The sequence below is a fragment of the Chrysochloris asiatica genome, unplaced genomic scaffold, assembly GCF_000296735.1.
Source record: "Chrysochloris asiatica unplaced genomic scaffold, ChrAsi1.0 scaffold00009, whole genome shotgun sequence".
NCBI lineage: Eukaryota > Metazoa > Chordata > Mammalia > Afrosoricida > Chrysochloridae > Chrysochloris > Chrysochloris asiatica.
Window position 1 is genome coordinate 22533978 of NW_006408527.1, and position 20484 is coordinate 22554461.

Here is a 20484-nt window from a genome sequence, read left to right on the forward strand (position 1 = left end):
CGCCCGCGCCGTCCGGGCTGCCCCGGGTCTTTGGGGGGTGGGGGGAGGGCAAGGCCACGGGGCTTCGCGCCATGACATCAGCCTTGGTGTGGTGCAGTGTGCAAAGCCCACTGGTTGGCGTGGCGCGGGACACGCCTTCCCCTGAACAGAACAAAACTGCGCCGAGGCTGGCTAGCCCAGCCGCTGCTTCAGAGACCACCTTCTGCCCTCGCGCTGCTCAAACCCGCTGCCAGGTGAGCGCTCCCACCCCAACCTACCCCACTCCCCCAGTCCTCCTGGGCTGCAGGCGCCCTGGCCCAAATGTGACCCGGCTCGGCCAACTTGACTGCTTGCCGTAGGGGCGTCTGGCTACGACTGGATCACCTCCTGGTCTTTCCCTCGCCGCCGCGGCCCTGGCGGCTGCGAAGGAAGTTGCGAGAAACGTGGCGTGGGCCGAGGAGTTGTGACAAGTGGCCGCTGTGAGCCCGGACGACGATCCTCTTTCCAGGAGTCGCTGGGTCCCTCCTCACCCTAGGGCTTCCCGCGCTCCCCTGACCCATAGCGGCCCGCTCCCCCCGCGCCGCCTGCAGGTCCCGCAGCAGAACAATCAGCGATTCTGCGCGCCACTGACTCTTTGTATGGCAGGGAGATGAGGGCATCCGTGCCACCCCCTCCCGCACTCTCCTGCTCGGGAAGAAAATGCCCGCGGGTGGGGTGAGGGAAACATCTGGCTTTGTGATCCAGGCCTTGGGGAACTGTGTCGCTGAGCGCAGGTGTGAGTTTTCAGACTTTTGGAAGAACCTTTCCCCACCCCAAGTCTTGGTGCTAAATAAGTACAATTATAGAAAACTGAAAAGCCACAATGAATGTTTTGTAGCCTGAGTCCTTGAGCACTGCAGTTTGAGGAACCGAGAATGGAGGCCTTTATTGGGCATGTTTAAAACACCTGGTGTGGTGCTGTAGGATAAGCAGGAGACTGCTAAACTCAAGCTCCAAGGTTCAAACCTACAAGCAGCTCCTTGGAACCAACTCCATGGTACTTAACAACAGCAACAAAGCACGCTTGCAATATACCCAACAAGTAGGGACCTCTGGTGGTGTATGTGATTATGAGCTGGGCTGCTAACCGAAAGGCCAGCAGTTTGAATCCATCAGTTGCTTTCTGCTCTGTAAAGATTTACAGCCTTAGAAACTGAATAAAAGGTGGCTATGAGTCTGGAGCCGACTCTATAGCACACAACCAACCCCCAACTAGCATTTCTGTGAGGATTTTATCACCTCTCACAAACCTGAGAATATTCTATCTGTTCCTGGTTCTTATACTGTTGTCATCAGGAACTGCGCCTGTGCTAGGAGCAATAACATGGCCTTAGACCCTTCCCCAGAGCCACTTACCTATTGGGGCAAATGAATAGGTAGGCCCTCCCCATTCCTAGGGCCCTCATTTAAGATTCTGCTACAGTGGTACCAAGAAATCTACTACTGGGCTTTGGGAGAAAGTGTATCATGAAGACACATCCTGGAATCTTGGTGAGAGATTGTTTGGAAGGTTGAGAGACTGAGGTTTGACTCTTGGGTTTGCCTCTTGCTATGTGGGTGAACTTGGACAAGTTAGTTAACCTCTCAATGACTCACTTTCAGGGATTGCATTATCAAGAGCCTCAAACATAACAGTAGTCAATACTGTCTTCCTCCTTGTCCCCAGCCCCACCTCTGTCCTTCCCAGAGGTTGAGGAGGTCTCAGGTGCCATTTCTCTCTGTCATCTTTGGGTGTATATTGGGGATTTTCAGCCCGTAGGATTTGAGGAGAAGGGTGCTGAGCTTCTTTTGTTCTTATTCAGCTGCTGCTTCCTGGTTCACAGTTTCAGTCGGGGGTGAGGGAGGGGAGGGGGTGGCAGCCAGAGGCCCCAGACTGCTGAGAGAGACTCTCTTCAACCCACATCCACTTGCATGCAGCATTTAATCCATCCTTGCCAGAGCCTAGCCTCCCTCCTGCTCAATCTCCCCGTGAATGACCCTTTGCCTCTGAGAGGATATCCAGGGTGGAGGGCAGTCAGACAGAGAAGGAAGTTTATCCTACAGAGGGTGTGGTGTGGGCCAGAGGAAGGGGAGGGAGAGAACTCTTCTCCAGATGCCCAATCTAGAGAGGTGTGGGGAGGATACAGGAGAAAAACTGAAGAGCAGGCCCACTCACTCTTTGTTTTGGCTGCCAATAAGATGTGAAAAACCTGATTGCTTTTTTGTTTCTGGTCTGTCATAGCACCCACTGTAATTATTGGCCTTGGTATTTTGTATTTTAATTATAAATAGCTATCTGGGGAGCCAGTGAGTTGAGGAACCACAGTTGCCACTTGGGAATGGAATATTTGACTCTTGGTTGGTGACCAGTAACTATTTGGTGAATGAATAAAATAGGAATGGACTCGTCACTGTGCTGTCCAATGGGATACTCATTTGTCTTAACTGAAATCTTGAGCCCTGATGGCACTATGGGTTAGGCATTGAGCTGTTAACTGAAAAGTTACTGGTACAAATCCACCAGCTGCACCATGAGAGAAAGATGAGGCTGTCTGTTTCCATAAAGATTTATAGTGTCGGAAACCCTATATATATAGGGTCACTGAGAATTGGAATCAACTCAATGTCAGTAGGTTTTGGTTATTGAAACCTTACAAATATTTACTAGCCATTTTATTTTCCATGTGAGTGGTGTTGAGGAGTAAGTACAAAAAGACATAGCTTTTATTCATAGATCTCCAGGTGGGAAGGCTTTGGTAGTAGGTTGCTAAGGTTCTAACAGTTTCTGCAAGTCTAGCTTATTGGGAGAACTTGGCCTTCTAAAGGACTGTGAAGAGACATGCATTAAATATTTTGAGGCCCAAGGAGGTGCTCATGAGAACAAAGGGATTTTCAGAAGTAGGGGGCAATACCTAAAGAGACACACATTGTTCAATGAGTGTTCAGTGAGTTGAAACTACACTAAGGAGTCCTGGTGTGATGCTGTGAGTTAATGCGCCAGACTGTACAGCCATTTGAACTGCAAGGTCAGTGGTTCAAGCTCACCAGCTGCTCCTTGGAAACGTTATACAGAGTCTCTATGAATCAGAACAGACTCGACAGTACTGAACAACAAGCAGATATCAGCACTTGCTGTGTGCCAGGCACTTGCTAAATGCATCCTGTGTATTATCTTGAACAATCTGCGAAGTAGATACTGTTGCTTCCCATTTTGCAGATGAAGAAACTGAGGCTTGGAGGTGATAAGTAATTTGCCTGGGATCACAGTTGATCCGTTGTGGAGTTGCTTTTTAAACAGTCTACTTCCAAACCCTACACTCCTAGGTTATGTTTTTTTCTTTGCCTCCTCTACATTTCCCTTTTTCCAGATCAACTCATTAAGGATGTATCTAGCATTTGTGAAGCACATTAGCTCACCAAGTGCTTCACAGGGGTTTTATAAGCTATTTGGTGGAGTCAAGGTTAGAACTCAAAACTTCTACGTTTTTACTTTGCTATGTGGCCAAGGATTGGGAGAGAGCTCCTTTGAAGTTAGTTCCCAAATCCTAGTGAGTATATTTTCACCAGGTCTGACTGATGCATGTTTGAATTTCAGGGTCAGATTTATAAAACAGCAAAGAAGCCTGGAAGAAAGGGGGCGAAAAAAGGCAGCAGAACTGCTATAGGGGGAGCTGGAGGGGTGGGGGTCCCCGGGTTCTTACAGGAGCTGCTTTGCCTGCTGTCTCCAGTTGTCAGGAATTTATATGGGAATGACCTGGTTTTACCACGCAGCTGCCTAGGAATTTGTCTGACGTCAGTTTTGAGTAATTCCCATGTATGGTAAAGTGTGTAAATACTGAGACAACTAGCACTTCCAGACTTGCAGGGGTCAGAGGCTGCGTCTGGCTCCTCAATGGTGACATGGAAGGAAGAAAGGGAAGGTTGATGGCCAGCAGATGTAGTGCCAGGCCAGGAGACCCTTCCCTTCCTGACTAACTGACATACATTATACAGGGGTGTGCGAGGTGGGGCTTACTGAGATATCAGCTATAAACGACCCATGTTTATAATAACTATAAGTACTAATTTGCTTTCATGAAAAAAATTAAAGAAAAATCATTCTGATCTTTTTGAGCATGGCTTTTCACACTAAGCTGATCAGTTGAGGGGTTGCTTTTTCCAGACAAAAGCAAAGAAACTTGATCTGCTGATTAGTCTGAAACCTTATTATAATGCAGGATTTCCATAGTTGTTTTGAAGTACTTAAAAGGACTCATAGACCCCCTTTCTACATTTGCTGACCTTCAGATTTGTGAACTACAAGGGTGGGGAGCCCTTGAAAACATTAGGGGTTAATTGAGAAAGGAAAGACTCAGCACTGCCCTTGTGAGTTCAGTCTTCTAGGAGCCATGGGACATGGATGTAAAGAGAGAGGTTTCATGGCACAGAGAGACAGAGCTGAGCTAGAATGATGGGGCCCTGGTTGCTCAGTGGTTAAATGTTTGCCTGCTTACCAGTGAACTGCGCCACAGATGAAAAATGTAGCTGTCTGTTTCCATAAAGATTTACAGCCTTGGGAACCCTATGGGGTAGTTCTACTCTGCCTTTCAGAGTCACTGTAAGTCTGAATTCACAGCAACATTCTCTTTTTTTCAAAAACATTTTATGTGATGTAGAGGGATCCTTGCTTAATGATGCCCATTAATGACTCAGAGAGGGACTCAAAAGCAGGGTTCGAAGAAAGAGTGAGGCTTGGGGGGGGGGGCAGAACACATGAAGCTGAGGCTGAACTTGCACCACCTGCATATCAGCTTCTAAGTCAGCTCTGCTTTTCCCCACCCCACAGTGCCATCCCCCATCCCAACCCCACATTGACCACTGCATTCACATTCCAAGGTGGTGTATTTCCTGAGCTCTCAAGTATCCCTTTAGGACATGGGCTTAGAACCTTGAACAGCAGGACCTTCCTCCTTTCTTATCTCTCATTGGCTGCCGCTTGATATGGGGGTGTAAAGGAAAAGGTTAAGTTGCTGGGTTGGAAAGGATGACAATTCTCCTGTGTACCTGGCCAGATACCATACAGCTCAGGTAATGTGAGCAGTACATTTCTAACTAAACAAACACTTGACAGGTTTCTACTGGACCGAGTGGGTGGGAACTGAGTCCTGTGCCCAAAAGTTGCTTGTTGGTCCCAGGGAACAAGAGATTTTGAATTAGAAGAAAATGGATTTTTCCACTGGAGAAACAAAGATGTGGCGTGGTGTGTCAAGGGTTTGATGAGATCTCCTTCAGGTACTAGTCGAGATTATATACCACTGAGGTGGGTCTTTAAACTTGAAACATGATCACACAAAACCTATCCCCTCAGTCTAACTTGCACTGGATTTAGAGCAAGCATAAGTATCTGTGCGTTATATCTGCTCCTCTTTCTGCAGCTGCAAGAGCCACCATCTTGGATTTTTCCTCTCAAGATTGAGGATCAGGATATAGCTATTAATGGAACAACTGGGCCAAGAGGGCTGGATGGCCAACTGAGGAGAGCTAGTTGCTTGTCAGATGAGTCCAATCCCTAGCTCCTAGCCTCTAGCCAGCCTGGAGGTTCCTGGCATTTCAAGTAACAACTGACTTGATATGTTCAGCTATTCAGCAGAAAACTTGGACTCTATTCTCCTTTGAGTATCAACAGAGTGATAGGGGACAAACTAGAAGACAGAGAGCAATCCCTAAAAGGAATGCCACTCTGAAGGCAGTTCACTGCAAATCCAGTAGGTAGATGATGTGATTACAAAAGGTAGTAATGATCTACCAGGGCACTTTTCGCCAGAGCAGTAGATAAGGGAGCTTGCTGTAAAGATAACTGTCCCTGCTTGTGGTCTCAGATAGCCAGAGGAAACTACATCCCAAAGGAAGGGTTTGTCACTTGTACCAGATGCATTAGTTAAGCTGACATATTAAGTCAGGAATTTCTGGTCTCTAGTTAGACCTGACCCAAGCCCTGGTATTTTCAATAACCTCATATGCATCCAAAAGTTGAACAGTGAATAAGGAAGACCGTAGGAGAATTGATGCTTTTAAGTTATGGTGTTGGAGGAGAATATTGAAAGTGCCATGGGCTGCCAAAAGAACCAACAGATCGGTGTTGGAAGAAGTGCAGCCAGAGCACTCCTTGGAGGCCAGGATGGCCAAACTTCATCTCTCATACTTCGGACATATTGTCAGGAGGGACCAGTCGCTGGAGAAGGATATCATGTTTGGTAAGGTGGAGGGTCAGAGAAAAAGAGGAAGACCCCCATTGAGATGGATTGGCAAAGTGGCATCAATGGTCTCAAGTGTGGCAACAATTGTGAGGTTTGCCCAGGACCAGGCAATGTTTCATTCTGCTGTGCATAGGGTCGCTATAAGTCGGTACCGACTGGATGGCACTTAACAGTCATAGTGTGCACTGACTGGCTCACAAGGTTGGTTTGAGCCACATAGTCGGAGGTTGAAATTCACCAGCCACTCCTCAGAAAGCCTATACAGGGTTGCTCAGGGTTGCTATGAGTTGGAACTGACTCAGTTAACTTAACAACAACAACAACAATTACAAGTTAGCATGTTACTCCTCAAGTCTTCTTCCTTCCAGGGGTGGACTTGCTGGAAATTATAGTAATCATCTGGGAGGGTGGTGTGAAGACTTGACTGGGCCAGTTGTGTTAGAGGTAATCAGAATGCCTTATGTTGGGTTCTCTAGAGGAGCAAAACCTGTGAAGTGTGTGTGTGTGTGTGTGTGTATAGGCTTTAAAACATATATACATGTTAATATATATAAGGGAACTTTAAAAAGTTTGTGGAAAACTTCCATTATCTTTTAATTCAGTTTTCCCACAAACTCTATGAAGCCCCCTTGTATGTAAAGAGGGTCTTATTTTAAGAAAATGGCTGACAAGTTCCAAACCTGTCAGTCAGACATCATTCTGGAGGCTTCTCCTTACTCACTTGGTTGAAGGGGCTGACAAGCCAAAATTGGCAGGTCAGATGGTGGCTGCTGGCTCATGAATCTGTAGGAGATGGTGAATCCCAAAATTTCCAGATTAGACAACAGGCTGCTGGCAAATGTTCCAAGAACCAGAGATCAGAGGATGACAAATTGGATGCAGGATCAAGGACAGAGAAAGTATGTTTTGCTAGAATATTCATATATAAATATTGGATGTAGGCCATAGCCCCAAAGAAACTTCCTTTACATAAAATAGAGAATAATTACATAATACTGAGAAGCATAGCCTAGCCAAGTTGACACATGACATTAACCATCTCACAGAGCAGCGCCTTCATAATACACCTTGAACACTAACATCATCCCAGTCATAGTGCCATCACTTTACATGCATTGTCATTTAATCCTCAGACCAACAGTTAAAATGAGTGTATGGTACCATTTAAGGAACTTTGGTAGTATAACAGTTAACCAAAAGGTTGGTAGTTCTAACCCACTTAGTGGCTCGGTGGGTAAAAGCTCTTCTGATCTAGACTTGTAAAGATTGTTGTTGTTATGTGCCGTGGAGTTGGTTCTGACTCATAGCGACCCTGCATAGGGTTTCTGAGGCTGTAAATCTTTATGAGAGCAGAAAGCCTAATCTTTCTCTCGAGAAACAGCTGGTAGTTTCCAACTGCTGACCATGAGACTAGCAGCTCGATTCGTAACCACTACATAGCCTAGAAAACCCTATGGGGCAGTTCTGCTATGTCATATGGGCTTGCTGTGAGTTGGAATTGTTACTATGGCATTTAATAATATCAACAACATGGTACCATTTTAGCGCTAAGGAGATTGAAGCTGAGAGGACAGTAGCGTGCCCAAGATCATTCTGTTAGGAGTAAACCCAGATCGATCTGACTCCAACACCTATTTTCCTAATCACACTATCCGACTTGCACTCTGAGCTGGGATGTTTTCCCCACACCTCTGTCCCCCGGAACTGGGAAAGTGATTAAGAAGGAGTCTTGGTGTGGTGCTGTAGGATAAGCACAGGACCTCAAGATGGGTTTGAACCACAAAGTGGGTGCTACTTGGAACCCCGACATAGGGTCGCTGTGAGTTGGCACCAACTTGTCAGCATTTAGCAACAGTAAAGACCTCCCTCTAGGAACTCCACAAACTGATAAACAGGCTTCCTTTTCAGGCAATTCTGCCTGGACACAGGATTTGGATGTTGAAAATAAGGGGCTGGACAGAAAGTAGTAGGTGGAGTGAAGGCCAGGCTTCACCTCTTGCAGGGAAAGGAGTGGCCAGAGTTCTGTTCAGCTGAGACTGTTCCCTACAGCTGGGGTCCCTGGTGTGGGCAGATGGGGAGGGAACCCATCACAGAGACTGCCTAGGACCCTTCCTGGCAGTGGGCACAGCCAATATTTTTCATCTCTAGGCATGAGAGCCCTTGCCTCTTCATTGAGCTTCTAAGGGGAGACTCCCAACCAATTGTCCCAGCTAAAAGGGCTGACCCAGCTAAGAAGCAGCCTGCAGATTTTCCTCACTGGCAGGTCCTTGGATTTCACCCATTTCTCCACCCATGTTCCTGATTCCCTGGGGCCCTGCTGGATGTAGGCCCCTGACATGGAGCCAGGGAAAACAAGGGGAGGCCTGTCTGCAGCTCGGGTCTCCCCCCAGAGGGAGAAGGGCTTTGTGTTGGGGAACAAAGCACTACTTGGAATTGGCTTACAAACACGTGGTTAGGGGAACATTCATCCCTTGGGGATATTCCTAGAGGCATGGAGTTGGTCTCCTGTTGGTTCAGAGACTTGGAAGGTGTGCCCATTCTCAGCAGGCACATAGGGTAACAGAGTGATGATTGGAGTAACCAAAAAAACAAACCAACCCCACTGCTGTAGAGTCAATTCGGACTCATAGGAACCCTATGGGACAGAGTAGCCACCCTCTCCCCCCCATAGGGTTCCTAGACAGCATCATCTGTATCCCCTGGAGCAACTGGTGGGTTTGAACTGATGGTCTTGTGGTGAGCAGTCCAGTGCTCAACCCACTGCACCACTAGGGCTCCTGATTGGGGTGACAAGACTTAGAAATGGCCAGACCTGCATTTGAACCCCACTTCTGCCTTTTCCTAGCAAGCAAGTTGCCAAACCTCTCAGCCTTGTTTTTCTTATCTGTAAAGTAGGCATATATTTTCCATGTCCAAGGGGGTGTGGATAAAATGTGATGACGTCTGTAAGCTGCCCAGCACACAGTCATCCAATCAACAGCAGTCTTACACGTGGGGTATCTTGGCTGTAGGAGTTCCAGCCGCCTCATGTAGTCACCTCATCAGAGGGAGAAGAGTCTGTGGCTCCTATGCCCCAGCACATTTTTCCAGAAGCTGCTCAAGTGGAGCTCCCCTCATGTCTCACTGGCCATTCAGAGGTCATGCCCGTTTCTGGATAGTGACCAGCAGGAGATCTTCCTCTTTTTTGAGGACCGTCTACTTTGCCAAGCATGATGTCCGTCTCTAGGGATTGGTTCCTCCTGATAACATGTCCAAAGTGGGCTCAAACATGGCTCCTATTGTGAAGATGGTGCAGGGTTGGGAAACCTTTCATTGTGTTAGTATAATAAGGTTCTGCTATGAGTCAGCTGACTTGACAGCACTGAACAGCAACATTAGCAAGACAGAAGGGGGAGGTGGGTGATGGTTAGGCACTCAGAAATGCCTTGCTATTCTTATCAAATTGTCCATCATATTATATGGCTCTGCAGTGCTCACTCCTTGTTCAATGAGAGCAGCTGGCCCCTGGATACCTCAGAAGAAAGGGGGTGAAGGAACAGTTGGGGCATTTGAAACTGCGAATGGGGAATTGGCCTTGAGGATCTGGGAGCTCAGGCCCTATGGGTCATCTGAGGTGGGCTGAAAGAGGTCATGTGCAGCTAGAGAAATCTTACCTGCAGGTGTGACTACTGCCCATGACCTCCCAGGGATTCTGCTTTTCTAGAGTCCTGGTGTGGTACTGTAGGATAGACATTGGACTGCTAACAAACCACAAGGTCGGTGATTCTAACCCATTAGCCATTCCTCAGAAACCCTAGATAGGGTTGTTAGGAGTCAGAACTGACACAAAGGCACTTAACAACAACTAGCCTAGAGGTTGGCAGCTGGACTCCACCCAGAGGTGGGTCTTCCGTCCATGGTTCCTCCAGGTCAACTCAAATTGCCAACTTTTCAGTTAGCAGCCAGGCTTGTTAACTCACTGGGTACATCGTTGTTGTTAAGTGCCCTTGAGTTGGCTCAGACTCGTAACAACCCGAAGCACAACAGAATGAAACACTGTTCAGTCCTGTGCCATCCTTACAGTCACTGCTATGTTTGAGCCCATTGTTATAGCCACTGTGTCATTCCATCTCCTCTGGAATCTTCCTCTTTTGACTGAACCTCTAGTTTACCAATCATGATATCCTTCCTTCTCCAGAAACTGGTCCCTCCTAATGACAGGTACAAAGTATGTGAAATGGTGTCTTGCCATCTTGGCATCCAAGGAACATTCTGGCTATACTTCCAAGACAGATTTGTTCACTCTTCTGCAGTCCATGGTACTTTTAATATTCTTTGCCAACACCGTAATTCAAATGCTCCATTCTGCACCAGTCTTCCTTATTCTGGAATTCCCATTCTTCGAAACATTATCTATAGTTTGTTATAATCCACACACTTGAATGCCGTTGCATAGTCAAATAAACACAAGTAAACATTTTTCTGGTAGTCTGTTTTCCATCTGACTTCAGGAATGATATCCCTTATTCCACATCCTTTTATGAACTAAATTTTAATTTCTAGTAGCTCTCTGCTGGTGTAGTGCTTCAATTGTTTTGATTATCTTCAACAAAATCTTACTCGTGATGTTAATGATATTGTTCAATAATTTCCATATTCTGTAGGGTCACCTTTTTTTGAAATGGGCACAAAGGTGGATCTCTTCCAATCAACTGACCGGGTAGCTGTCTTCCAAATTTCTTGGCATAGACTAGTAAATGCTTCTAGTGTTGCACAGTTTGTTGAAACATTTCAATCAATATTCTGTTAATTCCTAGAGCCTTGTTTTTCACTAATGCCTTCAGTGCAGCTTGAACTTCTTCTTTAGTTCTTGATCATATGCTACTTCCTGAAATGGTTGAGCATTGACAAATTCTTTTTGGTACAGTGACTCTGTGTATTCTTTCCATCTTCTTTTGATGCGTCCTGCTTTGTTTTGTATTTTGCTCATAACCCACCCACTGCCATGGAGTTGGTTCTGACTCTTAGTAACCCTGAAGAGGGTTTCTGAGGCTGTACATTTTTACAGGAGCAGAAAACCTCATCTTTCTTCTGTGGAGTGACTGGTGGGTTTGAACTGCTGACCTTGCAGTTAGCAGTCTAGTGCTTATCCTACAGCAGCACCAGGGCTCCTTTAATACTGAAATATGATATTGTCCAATCACGGAGAGCATTGTATTTCAAGTTAGAATTTGAAATGCTCTTTTTGACAACGAATGAGATGCCATTCCTAGCATAGTAAAACCATATGATTGTCTGATTTTAAATTGACAATATCTGCCCATTTCAGCTCACTAATGTCTAGGATATTGATCTTTATTTCTTCCATTTGATTTTTAATGACTTCCAATTTTCCAAGATTCATACTTTGTGCATTCCACATTCTAATTATTAGTGGATATTTGCAACTGTTTCTTCTCATTTTGAGATGTGCTCTGTCAGCAAATGAAGGTCCCAGAAACTTTGTTCCATCGATGTCATTAAGGTCAACTCTACTTTGAGGAGGCAGTTCTTCCTCAGTGATATTTTGAGTGCCTTCCAAGCTGAGAGGCTCATCTTCTGGACTATATCAGACAATGTTTCACTGGTATTCATAAATTTTCAAGGACTAATCCCTCAGAAGTGGACCACCTATTCTTTCTTCTTAGTCAGGAAGCTCTCCTGAAACCTGTCCACCATGGGTGACCCTGCTGATGTTTGAAATACTGGTGGCATAGCTTCCAGCATCACAGTAGCATGCAAACCACCACAGTACGTCAAACTAACAGGCATGCAGGGTCCTGAATGTGTTGTTGTTGTTGTTGTTAAGTACCATCACGTTGGCTCTGACCCTGCATAGGGTTTCCAAGGAGCAGCTGGAGAGTTTGTACTGCCCACCTGTGGTTTGCAGTCCAGTGCTTATCCTACAGCTCCACATCAGGAGTTCATTGGTGGTGGTGGTTATGTGTCACTGAGTCAATTCTGACTCATAGAGACCCTCTATAGGGTTTCCAAGGCTGTAAGGCTTTATGGGAGCAGAAAGCCTCATCTTTCTCCTGTGGAACAGCTGGTAGTTTTGAACTGCTGACCTTGAGGTTGGTTAGCATCCCGACTCATAGCCAGAAAACAGATTGGATGTACTAGATCCTGTGTTGTTAGAATTTAAAGGGCTGGGCACACAGTTTAGATGGTAGGTAGGTAGAGGGGAACATTGAGTGGGATACAACTAAGGGAAGGGAAAAAAAACTCATCATTATTCTAAGGGCTGATGTAAAATTCCCTAGTAATGGAGTGGATTTTGTGATACCACAAGCAAAGCTGGAGGGAGTTAGGGAAAGAATAGATATAGGAGGAAAGGTAATGAGTTCAAGATGCCTCATGGTGAAATTGAAGTGGCTGTGGACTATCCAGGTGGAGGTGCCCATCTGAAATTGAGCTCAGAGGAGAGGTCAGGGCCAGAGATACATGAGAGTCATTGGTATGGAGGTGACACTGGGAATAAGGTGAACACAGGAGATTAGGGAGGGAGAACTTCAGGAAATGAGAAAGGGACGGAGTGGTGGAAGTGAAAATTTATCTTGCTCCTCTGTGCCACAAAATTTTTCAGAAGACTCCCCTTGTCATTCCAGCCCCAGTGACCTGTGCGGACCAGCATCAGCAACACCACTTTTCTTACCTAGAGCCCTGGGCATCAGCCTGCACACAATTCTTGAGCTTCTCTGCCAGGTCCCAGGTGTTCTGTAAAGGACCTGGCCCCTGCTGTAACTTTCAGTATGACTACATCTCAGATGCAATCCTAAGATATTTACTGAACCCCATCTATGGGCCTGGTGTGGCACTGTGGGTTAATGCGCCAGACTGCAAAGCCATTTGAACTGCAAGGTTGGCGGTTCAAGCTCACCAGATGCTCCTCAGAAACCCTACCCAGAACCACTATGGGTCAGAACTGACTCGAGGGCACTTCACAATAACATCTATGGGCTAGGAGCCCTGTGTGGTGCTGCAGGATAAACAATGGACTACTAACTGCAATGTTAGTGGTTCAAACCCACTGGCTCCTCCTCAGAACCTACATAGGGTTGCTATGAGTTGGAATTGACTCGACAGCACTTAGCAACAACAACCTTTATGGGCCAGGTGCTGTGATGGGTGTGGGAACTCAGTAATGAATAGACCTGGACCCTCTTCTTGAGGTGGAGCCTGGGTCCACTGTCAGTAGAGACCACGTCTGTCTCTCTCTGTCCTTGGCATTGACTCTCTAGCTTCCAGCACAAGTCATGTTACCAGGAGGTAGACACTGGATGTCCCATCCTTTTATACCAACTTTTTGCAACGTAGGTCCCAAGGAGCTTTCTCCTTAGGCTCCTTTTTGCCTCATGAGGCAGAACTGCACTCTGGCTTTCACCCCTTCATTTCCTAGCCCTCCCTGTCCCACATACAAACTTCTGTTGAAAAAGCTGGAAGGTCATCTTGCTCTTTCAATCATGTCTGTTGAATGAATGACTGAATTGGAAGGAGAGAAACAGACCTCACCAGCAGAAAGACTGTTTCTTTCCCCACGTTCTTATGGCATTTGCCTTTTGTGCTGCACTTTGGTTCACCTGGGGGCTTCTGTGTTAATAATAACTACCGATTACCAAAAGTTTGCTATATGCAAGATGCATGTGGGCCTTTAATATGCCGTATCTTATTTAGACCCAAAACATGAAGCAGGTTTTATTTTTATACCCATTTTACAGATACAGTAACCAAAACTTTAAAAGACTGACTACCTTGCCCAAGGTGGAATCAGTATTGGATCACATCCTTCTGACAGCCGGACCTCAGTTCCCAACCGGTACTGGTTGTTGTTAAGTACTGTTGAGTTGGTTCCAACTCATAGTGACCCTGTGTAGGGTCTCTGAGGAGTGGCTGGTGAGTTTGAACCACCAACCTTTCTGTTCAAACCGACCTTGTGGTCCATTATTTATCCTATAGCGCCACACCAGGACTCCTAGAGCATCTCAAAATGGGTCCCAGGCCACTTGCTTTGGACTCATCTGTGGGGTTTATTAAAAATGTAGTTTCTTGTGCTTCATTCTCAGAGGTTTTGATTCATTGGATGTGGGGAGGCACCGGCCAATTTGGTTTTGCAAAAAACCTCCATCTAATTCTAATGCAGTCTAAAGCTCAAAAACTTATGCCTTGTGTGTCTGTTGCCTGCACTGTTTTTAAACCCTGGTTTTGTTGTTGTTGTTGTACTTTTGTTTTTGGTGAACTATCTTATATAAGAGTATATTAAACATATGGGTATAGTTTAAAGACTAATTATAAAGTGAAACTCATGGGGTGACCATATTGACAGTGCCTTTAGCAGCCCCCTGACAACTCCCACCCAATCACAGCCCCTTCCTTCTCTTATATAGAACTACCTGTAAAATAACAGTGAAATCCATTACCCTGCTTTTCTGTATAGCTTATCCACTCATGTGATCGGGCTCAGTGTAAATTTGTTTCACCTATTTGTGAACTTTGCACACATGGGTTTGTGTTATATGGACTCTGGTTGATCTGCTGCTTTTGTTCCACAATGTCTTGATGAGATTTGTCCATGCTAGTAGATGTAGTGGTGGATGGTCTATTTTAACTGTGACTGCAGCCTCCTTTGTAGGGCTTGCATCTGATACTTTTGTAGATTCTTTGAATCCTTGGATAGTATTTGACTACTAGCCAAAAGACTGGTGATTCAAATCTACCCATGGAAGGTGCCATGGAAGAGAAGCCTGGTGATCTTCTTTGGAAAGGTTACAGCCTTGAAAACTCTATGGAGCACAGTTCTACTCTGACATACCTGGGATCTTCATGAGTTGGAATCAACTCAACAGCAAATAACCACGAGAGTGCCTAACACATTTACCCAAAAACAAAGACAAGAGGTCAGGAGGGGCAGGGAAACAAGAATAATGGAAATGGAACAACCAGAATGGGAATAATGAGAAAGTTGACACAATTTGGAGAACATAACCAATGGCACTGAACAACATGTGTGTTGTTGTTGTTAAGTACTGTCGAGTCAGTTCCAACCCATAGCGATCCTATATAGAGTTTCCAAGGAGCAACTGGTGAGCTTGAACCACCAACCTCATAGTTCAAACAACTTTGTAATCTGGCGCATTAACCCACAGTGCCACACCAGAACTCCAAATAATATGCATTGTTGTTGTTAGGTTCTATTGAGTCGGTATGACTAACAGCGACCCTGTGCACAACAGAACAAAACTCTGCCTGATCTTGGGCCAACCTCACAATTGTTGCCACACTTGAGACCATTGATGCTGCCATTTTACCAATCCATCTCGCTAGGGGTCTTCCTCTTTTTCTCTGACCCTCCATGTTACCAAACATGATATCCTTCTCCAGCAACTGGTCCCTTCTGACAATACGTCCGACATATGAGAGATGAAGTTTGGCCATCTAGGCCTCCAAGGAGCAATATGTATAGAAACTGTTAAAATGGGAACATAATTTGCTGTGTAAACTTTCATCAAAAGCTGAATAAAAAAAAAAAAAAGTGCGTAACACAGGGCTAAAATATAGTTATTGTTGTTGTTAAGTGCCATCGAGTCAGTTCCGATTCATAGCAAACCTGTACAGGGTTTCCAAAGAGTGGCTGGTGAGCTTAAACCACCGACCTTATGGTTCAAACTGACTTGCAGTCTAGCTCATTAGCCTGTAGCGCCACACCAGGACTCTGAAAATATAGTAGTTGTTCAGTAAATACCTTTTGATTCTATTGGGGGAGGCAGGTTTGAGGACGTGGTTGAAAGCAAGCATGAAGAAATGTTGGACTTAGAGTCGTGCCTTCATCTTTCTTTCTTTTCAGTCTCTGCCTATTGATTTTCCTCCTGGGCAGTCGATGTTTCCATCTCTCTCTAAAATGAATTCCCATTTTGGTGTCCCTTTTATAGAATGCCGAATTGGGGAGGAGGCAAGAAATGTGGAGTGTGCCAGAAGACGGTTTACTTTGCGGAAGAGGTTCAATGTGAAGGAAACAGCTTCCATAAATCCTGCTTCCTGTGCAGTGAGTATGGTGCCCCAGGCCCTGCTGTTGCCATGGGGATGGGGACCTGACCCGCCCCCACAGTCTGGGCCTGTCAACACCCCAGGGAACTGGTCCCTTGGGATGTAAACAACTTGACATTTGGCTGAAGTGCAGCTGGGAAGGGAAACACTTAGGGCCTCTTTGTTCCGTTCAGAAGCTGCTTTCTTGCTCTCTAAGGGATGGACTGGCCAGGGCTGGGGCTGGGTGGTGGGGATGGGGGTGGGAGGGGTGGCGGGCACTGAGGGGCTAGGAGCCAAGCTGTAAGGACTTGGTTAAGAAAACTTTCCACTCAGCTCTCTCTTCTCTCTCTCCCTGACACAATCCAAGCATTTAAGAGGAAGTCACTTTTAGTCCAGAGTTTCACCAGTCTTTGGAGCCAAATTATCCCTTGTTAATGTGGCACTCTACCATAAGCATTGGACTACTAACTGCAGGGTCAGTGGTTCAAACCCACCAGTTGCTTTTTGGAAACACTATACAGTGTCACTACGAGTTGGAACCGATTGGACTGCACTTAACAACAACAAATGGCAACAAAGGTCACAGCCCTCTGGTAAAGCTGAGCTTAGAGGAAGATCTAGGTTCTTCCTGCCTCAGCTCCTTGCAGGCTAGCCTGTTGCTCTCTCTGTTCCTTTTCCTGTTCAACCCGGGAAGAGAGAAAGGAAGGAGTGCAGAGCTCGTTGACATCAGACCCTGTGACCCTGAGCCAGGCCTGCTCCAATCATCAGTCATAGAGAGAAATGACTTTCTGAGTCACACTATAACGTGATGAACCTTGAAAACAATACATGGTGTGAAAGAAGCCAGACACAAAAGGACAAGTATTGTACAAGCCCTCATCTGAGAAATGGCTAGAATAAGCAACCACATAGAGACAGAAGGGTTAGTAAGTAGTTACCAGGAGCTGGGTAAGGGGTGAGTAGTGCCTGCTTAAGGGACACTAAGTTTCTTTTAAGGACGATGGAAAACTTTTGGAACTAGATAGTGGTGATGTTTGCACAGCATGGTGACTGTAATGAATGTCACTTAGAAATTATTAAAATGGTCATGTTTTTGTTACTAAGAAAAGAAGATCTGCTCCAGTCACAAATCTGGATGAATAGGGAACCAACAAAACACATCAAGCAGGTGAGAGCAGTCAGGTGGACCAGGAATCCCAGCCCCACACTGCTGCATTGATGGGAACCTGGGCCAGTGGGAAGAGGGTACCTTCGTAGCACTCAAGCCTCTCTCCAGATTCCTAAACCATTTAGTTTAGTGTGACCACAGCAGAAGGGCTTCGTTCGAAGAAAAGGCTATGTCAGCAAGATGCAGCTCCTTGAGGGCAAAGAGTGGGAGGCAGTAGGGTGTCAGGGAAGCACCAGGTTGCAGAAGCAGTTAGATCAGGGGTTCATTATCCAGGTGACGATCAGAAAATGACTCAATCTCTCTCTGGTTGAGCTTTCTCAGGATTACAGTGGAGAGTGCTTACCTCATGGGGTTGTTGTGATGATTAAAGTGAAATGAGCGTGTGAAACAAAGCACTGAGGGCATTGTGGTTTTCAGTAAATGGCAGACCCCCCCCACACACACACACACACGCACACACGCAGCGCAGAAGGATCCATAAGCAAGATGGTGTGATGTAAAGGAGACCTGCCTGGGAATGATGTCCCAGCCCAGGTTCCAGACCCTGGAAATGGTCCTGTTTGCATTGCATGAAACAAAGCCGGAGAGTCAGTGGTTCCTTTGTTCTGGGTGATCTGTGTTCCATAATAGGCTCCAGATGGGCCCATACCCACCCAATGAGAGATGCCCAGCAGACCTGCTGCTGCTCTGAATCAGCCCAAAGCTAACAGGGCCCATGCCCACCTGGGCTAAAGCCCATAGGGTTTCCTCTGATCAATGAGGTGTACTTGAGCTTTGATGGCTTCCAGCCTGCAGGGGAGACTGGAGACAGCGGTGTCCTGTTATCAACAGCTCACTCCACTTAGGAATTTTCTTGCGTTTATTTTTCAGGGTCACTGGCCTAGCCAGGGAAGAGGGGCCAGGCTGCTTCAGACCTCAGGGCTTTTTTCTTTACTCTTAGAGAATGTTGCTTAATCACTGACTAAAAGGGGCCAGCTGTGAGTGAGGAGGCCTCCCGCCTGCAGCCGAAACCCTGCCTGTGGAGGAGTTGTGGTTTGGTCAGGCAGTTGAGGGGAGTCAGGAATTCAGGGGGTGGCAAAGGAAGGAAGGAGCAGGGCCTGGGGCTGGGCATGAGGGGGTGATGAGGATTAGAAACATTTGTGGAAAAAAGTGAGGTTGCGGAGCAAGTCTGGGAAAGGGATGTTGTATAATGAACCATAGGGAACAGTCTCAGGGCCAGCCCGGTGCCTGGACAGGAGAGCACAACAGGTCTCAGTGGTCAGAGGCATCTTCATAACTTGTTGCTTCCTACTGCCTAGAGCTCTGTAGGTTTTTTTTGTTTTTAATGTTTTATTGTGAATTATGTGGTAGTTTACATGGGAGAACATTAGCTTTATATTCATCCTGTCATATGTAATTTCATTGCCATGGTTACAATCCCCTCCATGCATCATCAACCAACCAAAGGGTATACCCTGCAAGGCCCCCCCACACCCCACCCCCAACCCCGCTCCATCTCTCCACGTCTTCCTTTACATTTCCAACCCTCACAGTCAGTCCTGATAACAATTATTCATGATTGTACCACAAGGGACCTATCCCTATCTCCTTTCATTAGCTCCGCCCAGACAGATTAGATACTACTCAGTGGAGATTCTACCTTCCTCTGTGCCCTCTGGATCTAGGCTCCCTCTTGAAAGCTTGTAAGCCAGTCACTTGTTGCCTTTGTAGCCTCCCCATTTTGGGTAGCCAATGTCCAAGTTGCCCATCCCTGTCTACTCTGTGTATGGAGGGGGTGGGAATGATCCTCACCCTCTTTTGAGCTACTTCATCCATAGTTGTAGGTCAAGTTCATCAAATTGTATCAGATTACTTTTCTTCTTCTTTCTTTTTCTAGTTGAGTTCTGATCATCCAGTCATTGAAGCCAAGTCAAGTGGGTATTATCTGCAAGTGTGGGTGTTTTTATGCTTATGTCCTCTCTTCTTATCAGCTGGATACTTCACTCTCCACTCTAGTCCTTTGTGGCTATGTCACTGACTCTAGGCCCAAGAGTCCCCAGGTCTTGCCACACTGCTGGCCAACCAGGTCTCCACCCGGGTTCACAGGTGTCTATTGAACATTGTAGGGCTTAGCTCGCAGCTTCATTGCTATTTTTCCCTCACTTCCCCTTATCGGGGATGAACATGGTCACCAATCAGAGCGCATGTCTTCGTGTATTCTCTTTGAATCAGCTCTGTAGGTTCTTGACAAAGACTTGCTTGTGACTGGAAGGAGAATTACTTCTTTTTTTTGGTTAAGTGGGTGATAAGTGTCTAGTCTGAATTCAGAATAACCCATACAATCTAAGAATACTACTCCCTCCTAAAGAAGGCAGAGGATAGGAAGGCTGGGCCTGGGTGAGGCTAAGGTTTGCCTCTTGTTGGGTGAGCCCCCAGAAATTCCTCTATTTGTATCTTTGGCTCTTAATTCTACTCAGTTTGGCACCTGCATTCCCTTTCCTGTGGGCCTGGGAAGGGCCTGAAGAAGGCAGGAGGGCTATCTTCATCTGGCCTAACCTACAATCCGGGAGCAGGGGTGAGGTCTCAGTCAGGGAAGCTAGTTCTCATTAGCAGGTTCAGCTCAGAGGCTCTGTGCTGGGTGCTTGCCCCTGGGGTTATGTGCCCATCTCTCAGCTGTAACCAACTCCCTCCTGGGGCCAACAGGGGTTGAGTAGCCAGCTCTGGCAATGAACAGCTGATCTGTCCTAACCCTGTGGTGGAGACTAGAGGAACTCGTCCTAGTAGGTTGGCCCTGGGCTATTAGCAAAATCCCAGAGTTTAAATGAAGCTCACAGAAGCTGTTCTCACCCTCGGAACCAGGGCCTCCTTGTCTGCAGGCTGGGGTTTACAGTCAGTTTTCAGCCTCCTGGTCCTATGCACTTGGCCTAGTAGAAAGGAACCACAAGCTGGCAGAAAACAGCCAGGCCTGGAAGTCAGGGGCCTGGCTCAGCTTCTGATTGTGGACCTTTTTTGTGTGTGGGCTTTAGTTTTTCTTCCAGAAGCAAAGAGAATTATTCTCTATTTTTT

The 20484-nt window shown here is 46.4% G+C and overlaps 1 protein-coding gene across 2 annotated transcripts in view; it reads left to right on the top strand.

The window, feature by feature from the left end:
* The first annotated feature begins 531 nt into the window (after positions 1 to 531).
* Positions 532 to 20484, top strand: part of CSRP1 (cysteine and glycine-rich protein 1) — a 28761-nt gene continuing 8808 nt past the window's right edge. The window contains exons 1-2 of one of the 2 annotated variants that reach the window (XM_006834143.1): positions 532 to 752; positions 16178 to 16290. In XM_006834143.1, coding sequence (XP_006834206.1) covers positions 679 to 752; positions 16178 to 16290 — 187 coding nt within the window. In that variant the 5' untranslated portion in view covers positions 532 to 678. Of the gene's footprint in view, positions 753 to 16177; positions 16291 to 20484 lie in introns of those variants that run through there. The other variant, XM_006834144.1, reaches the window with a different exon arrangement.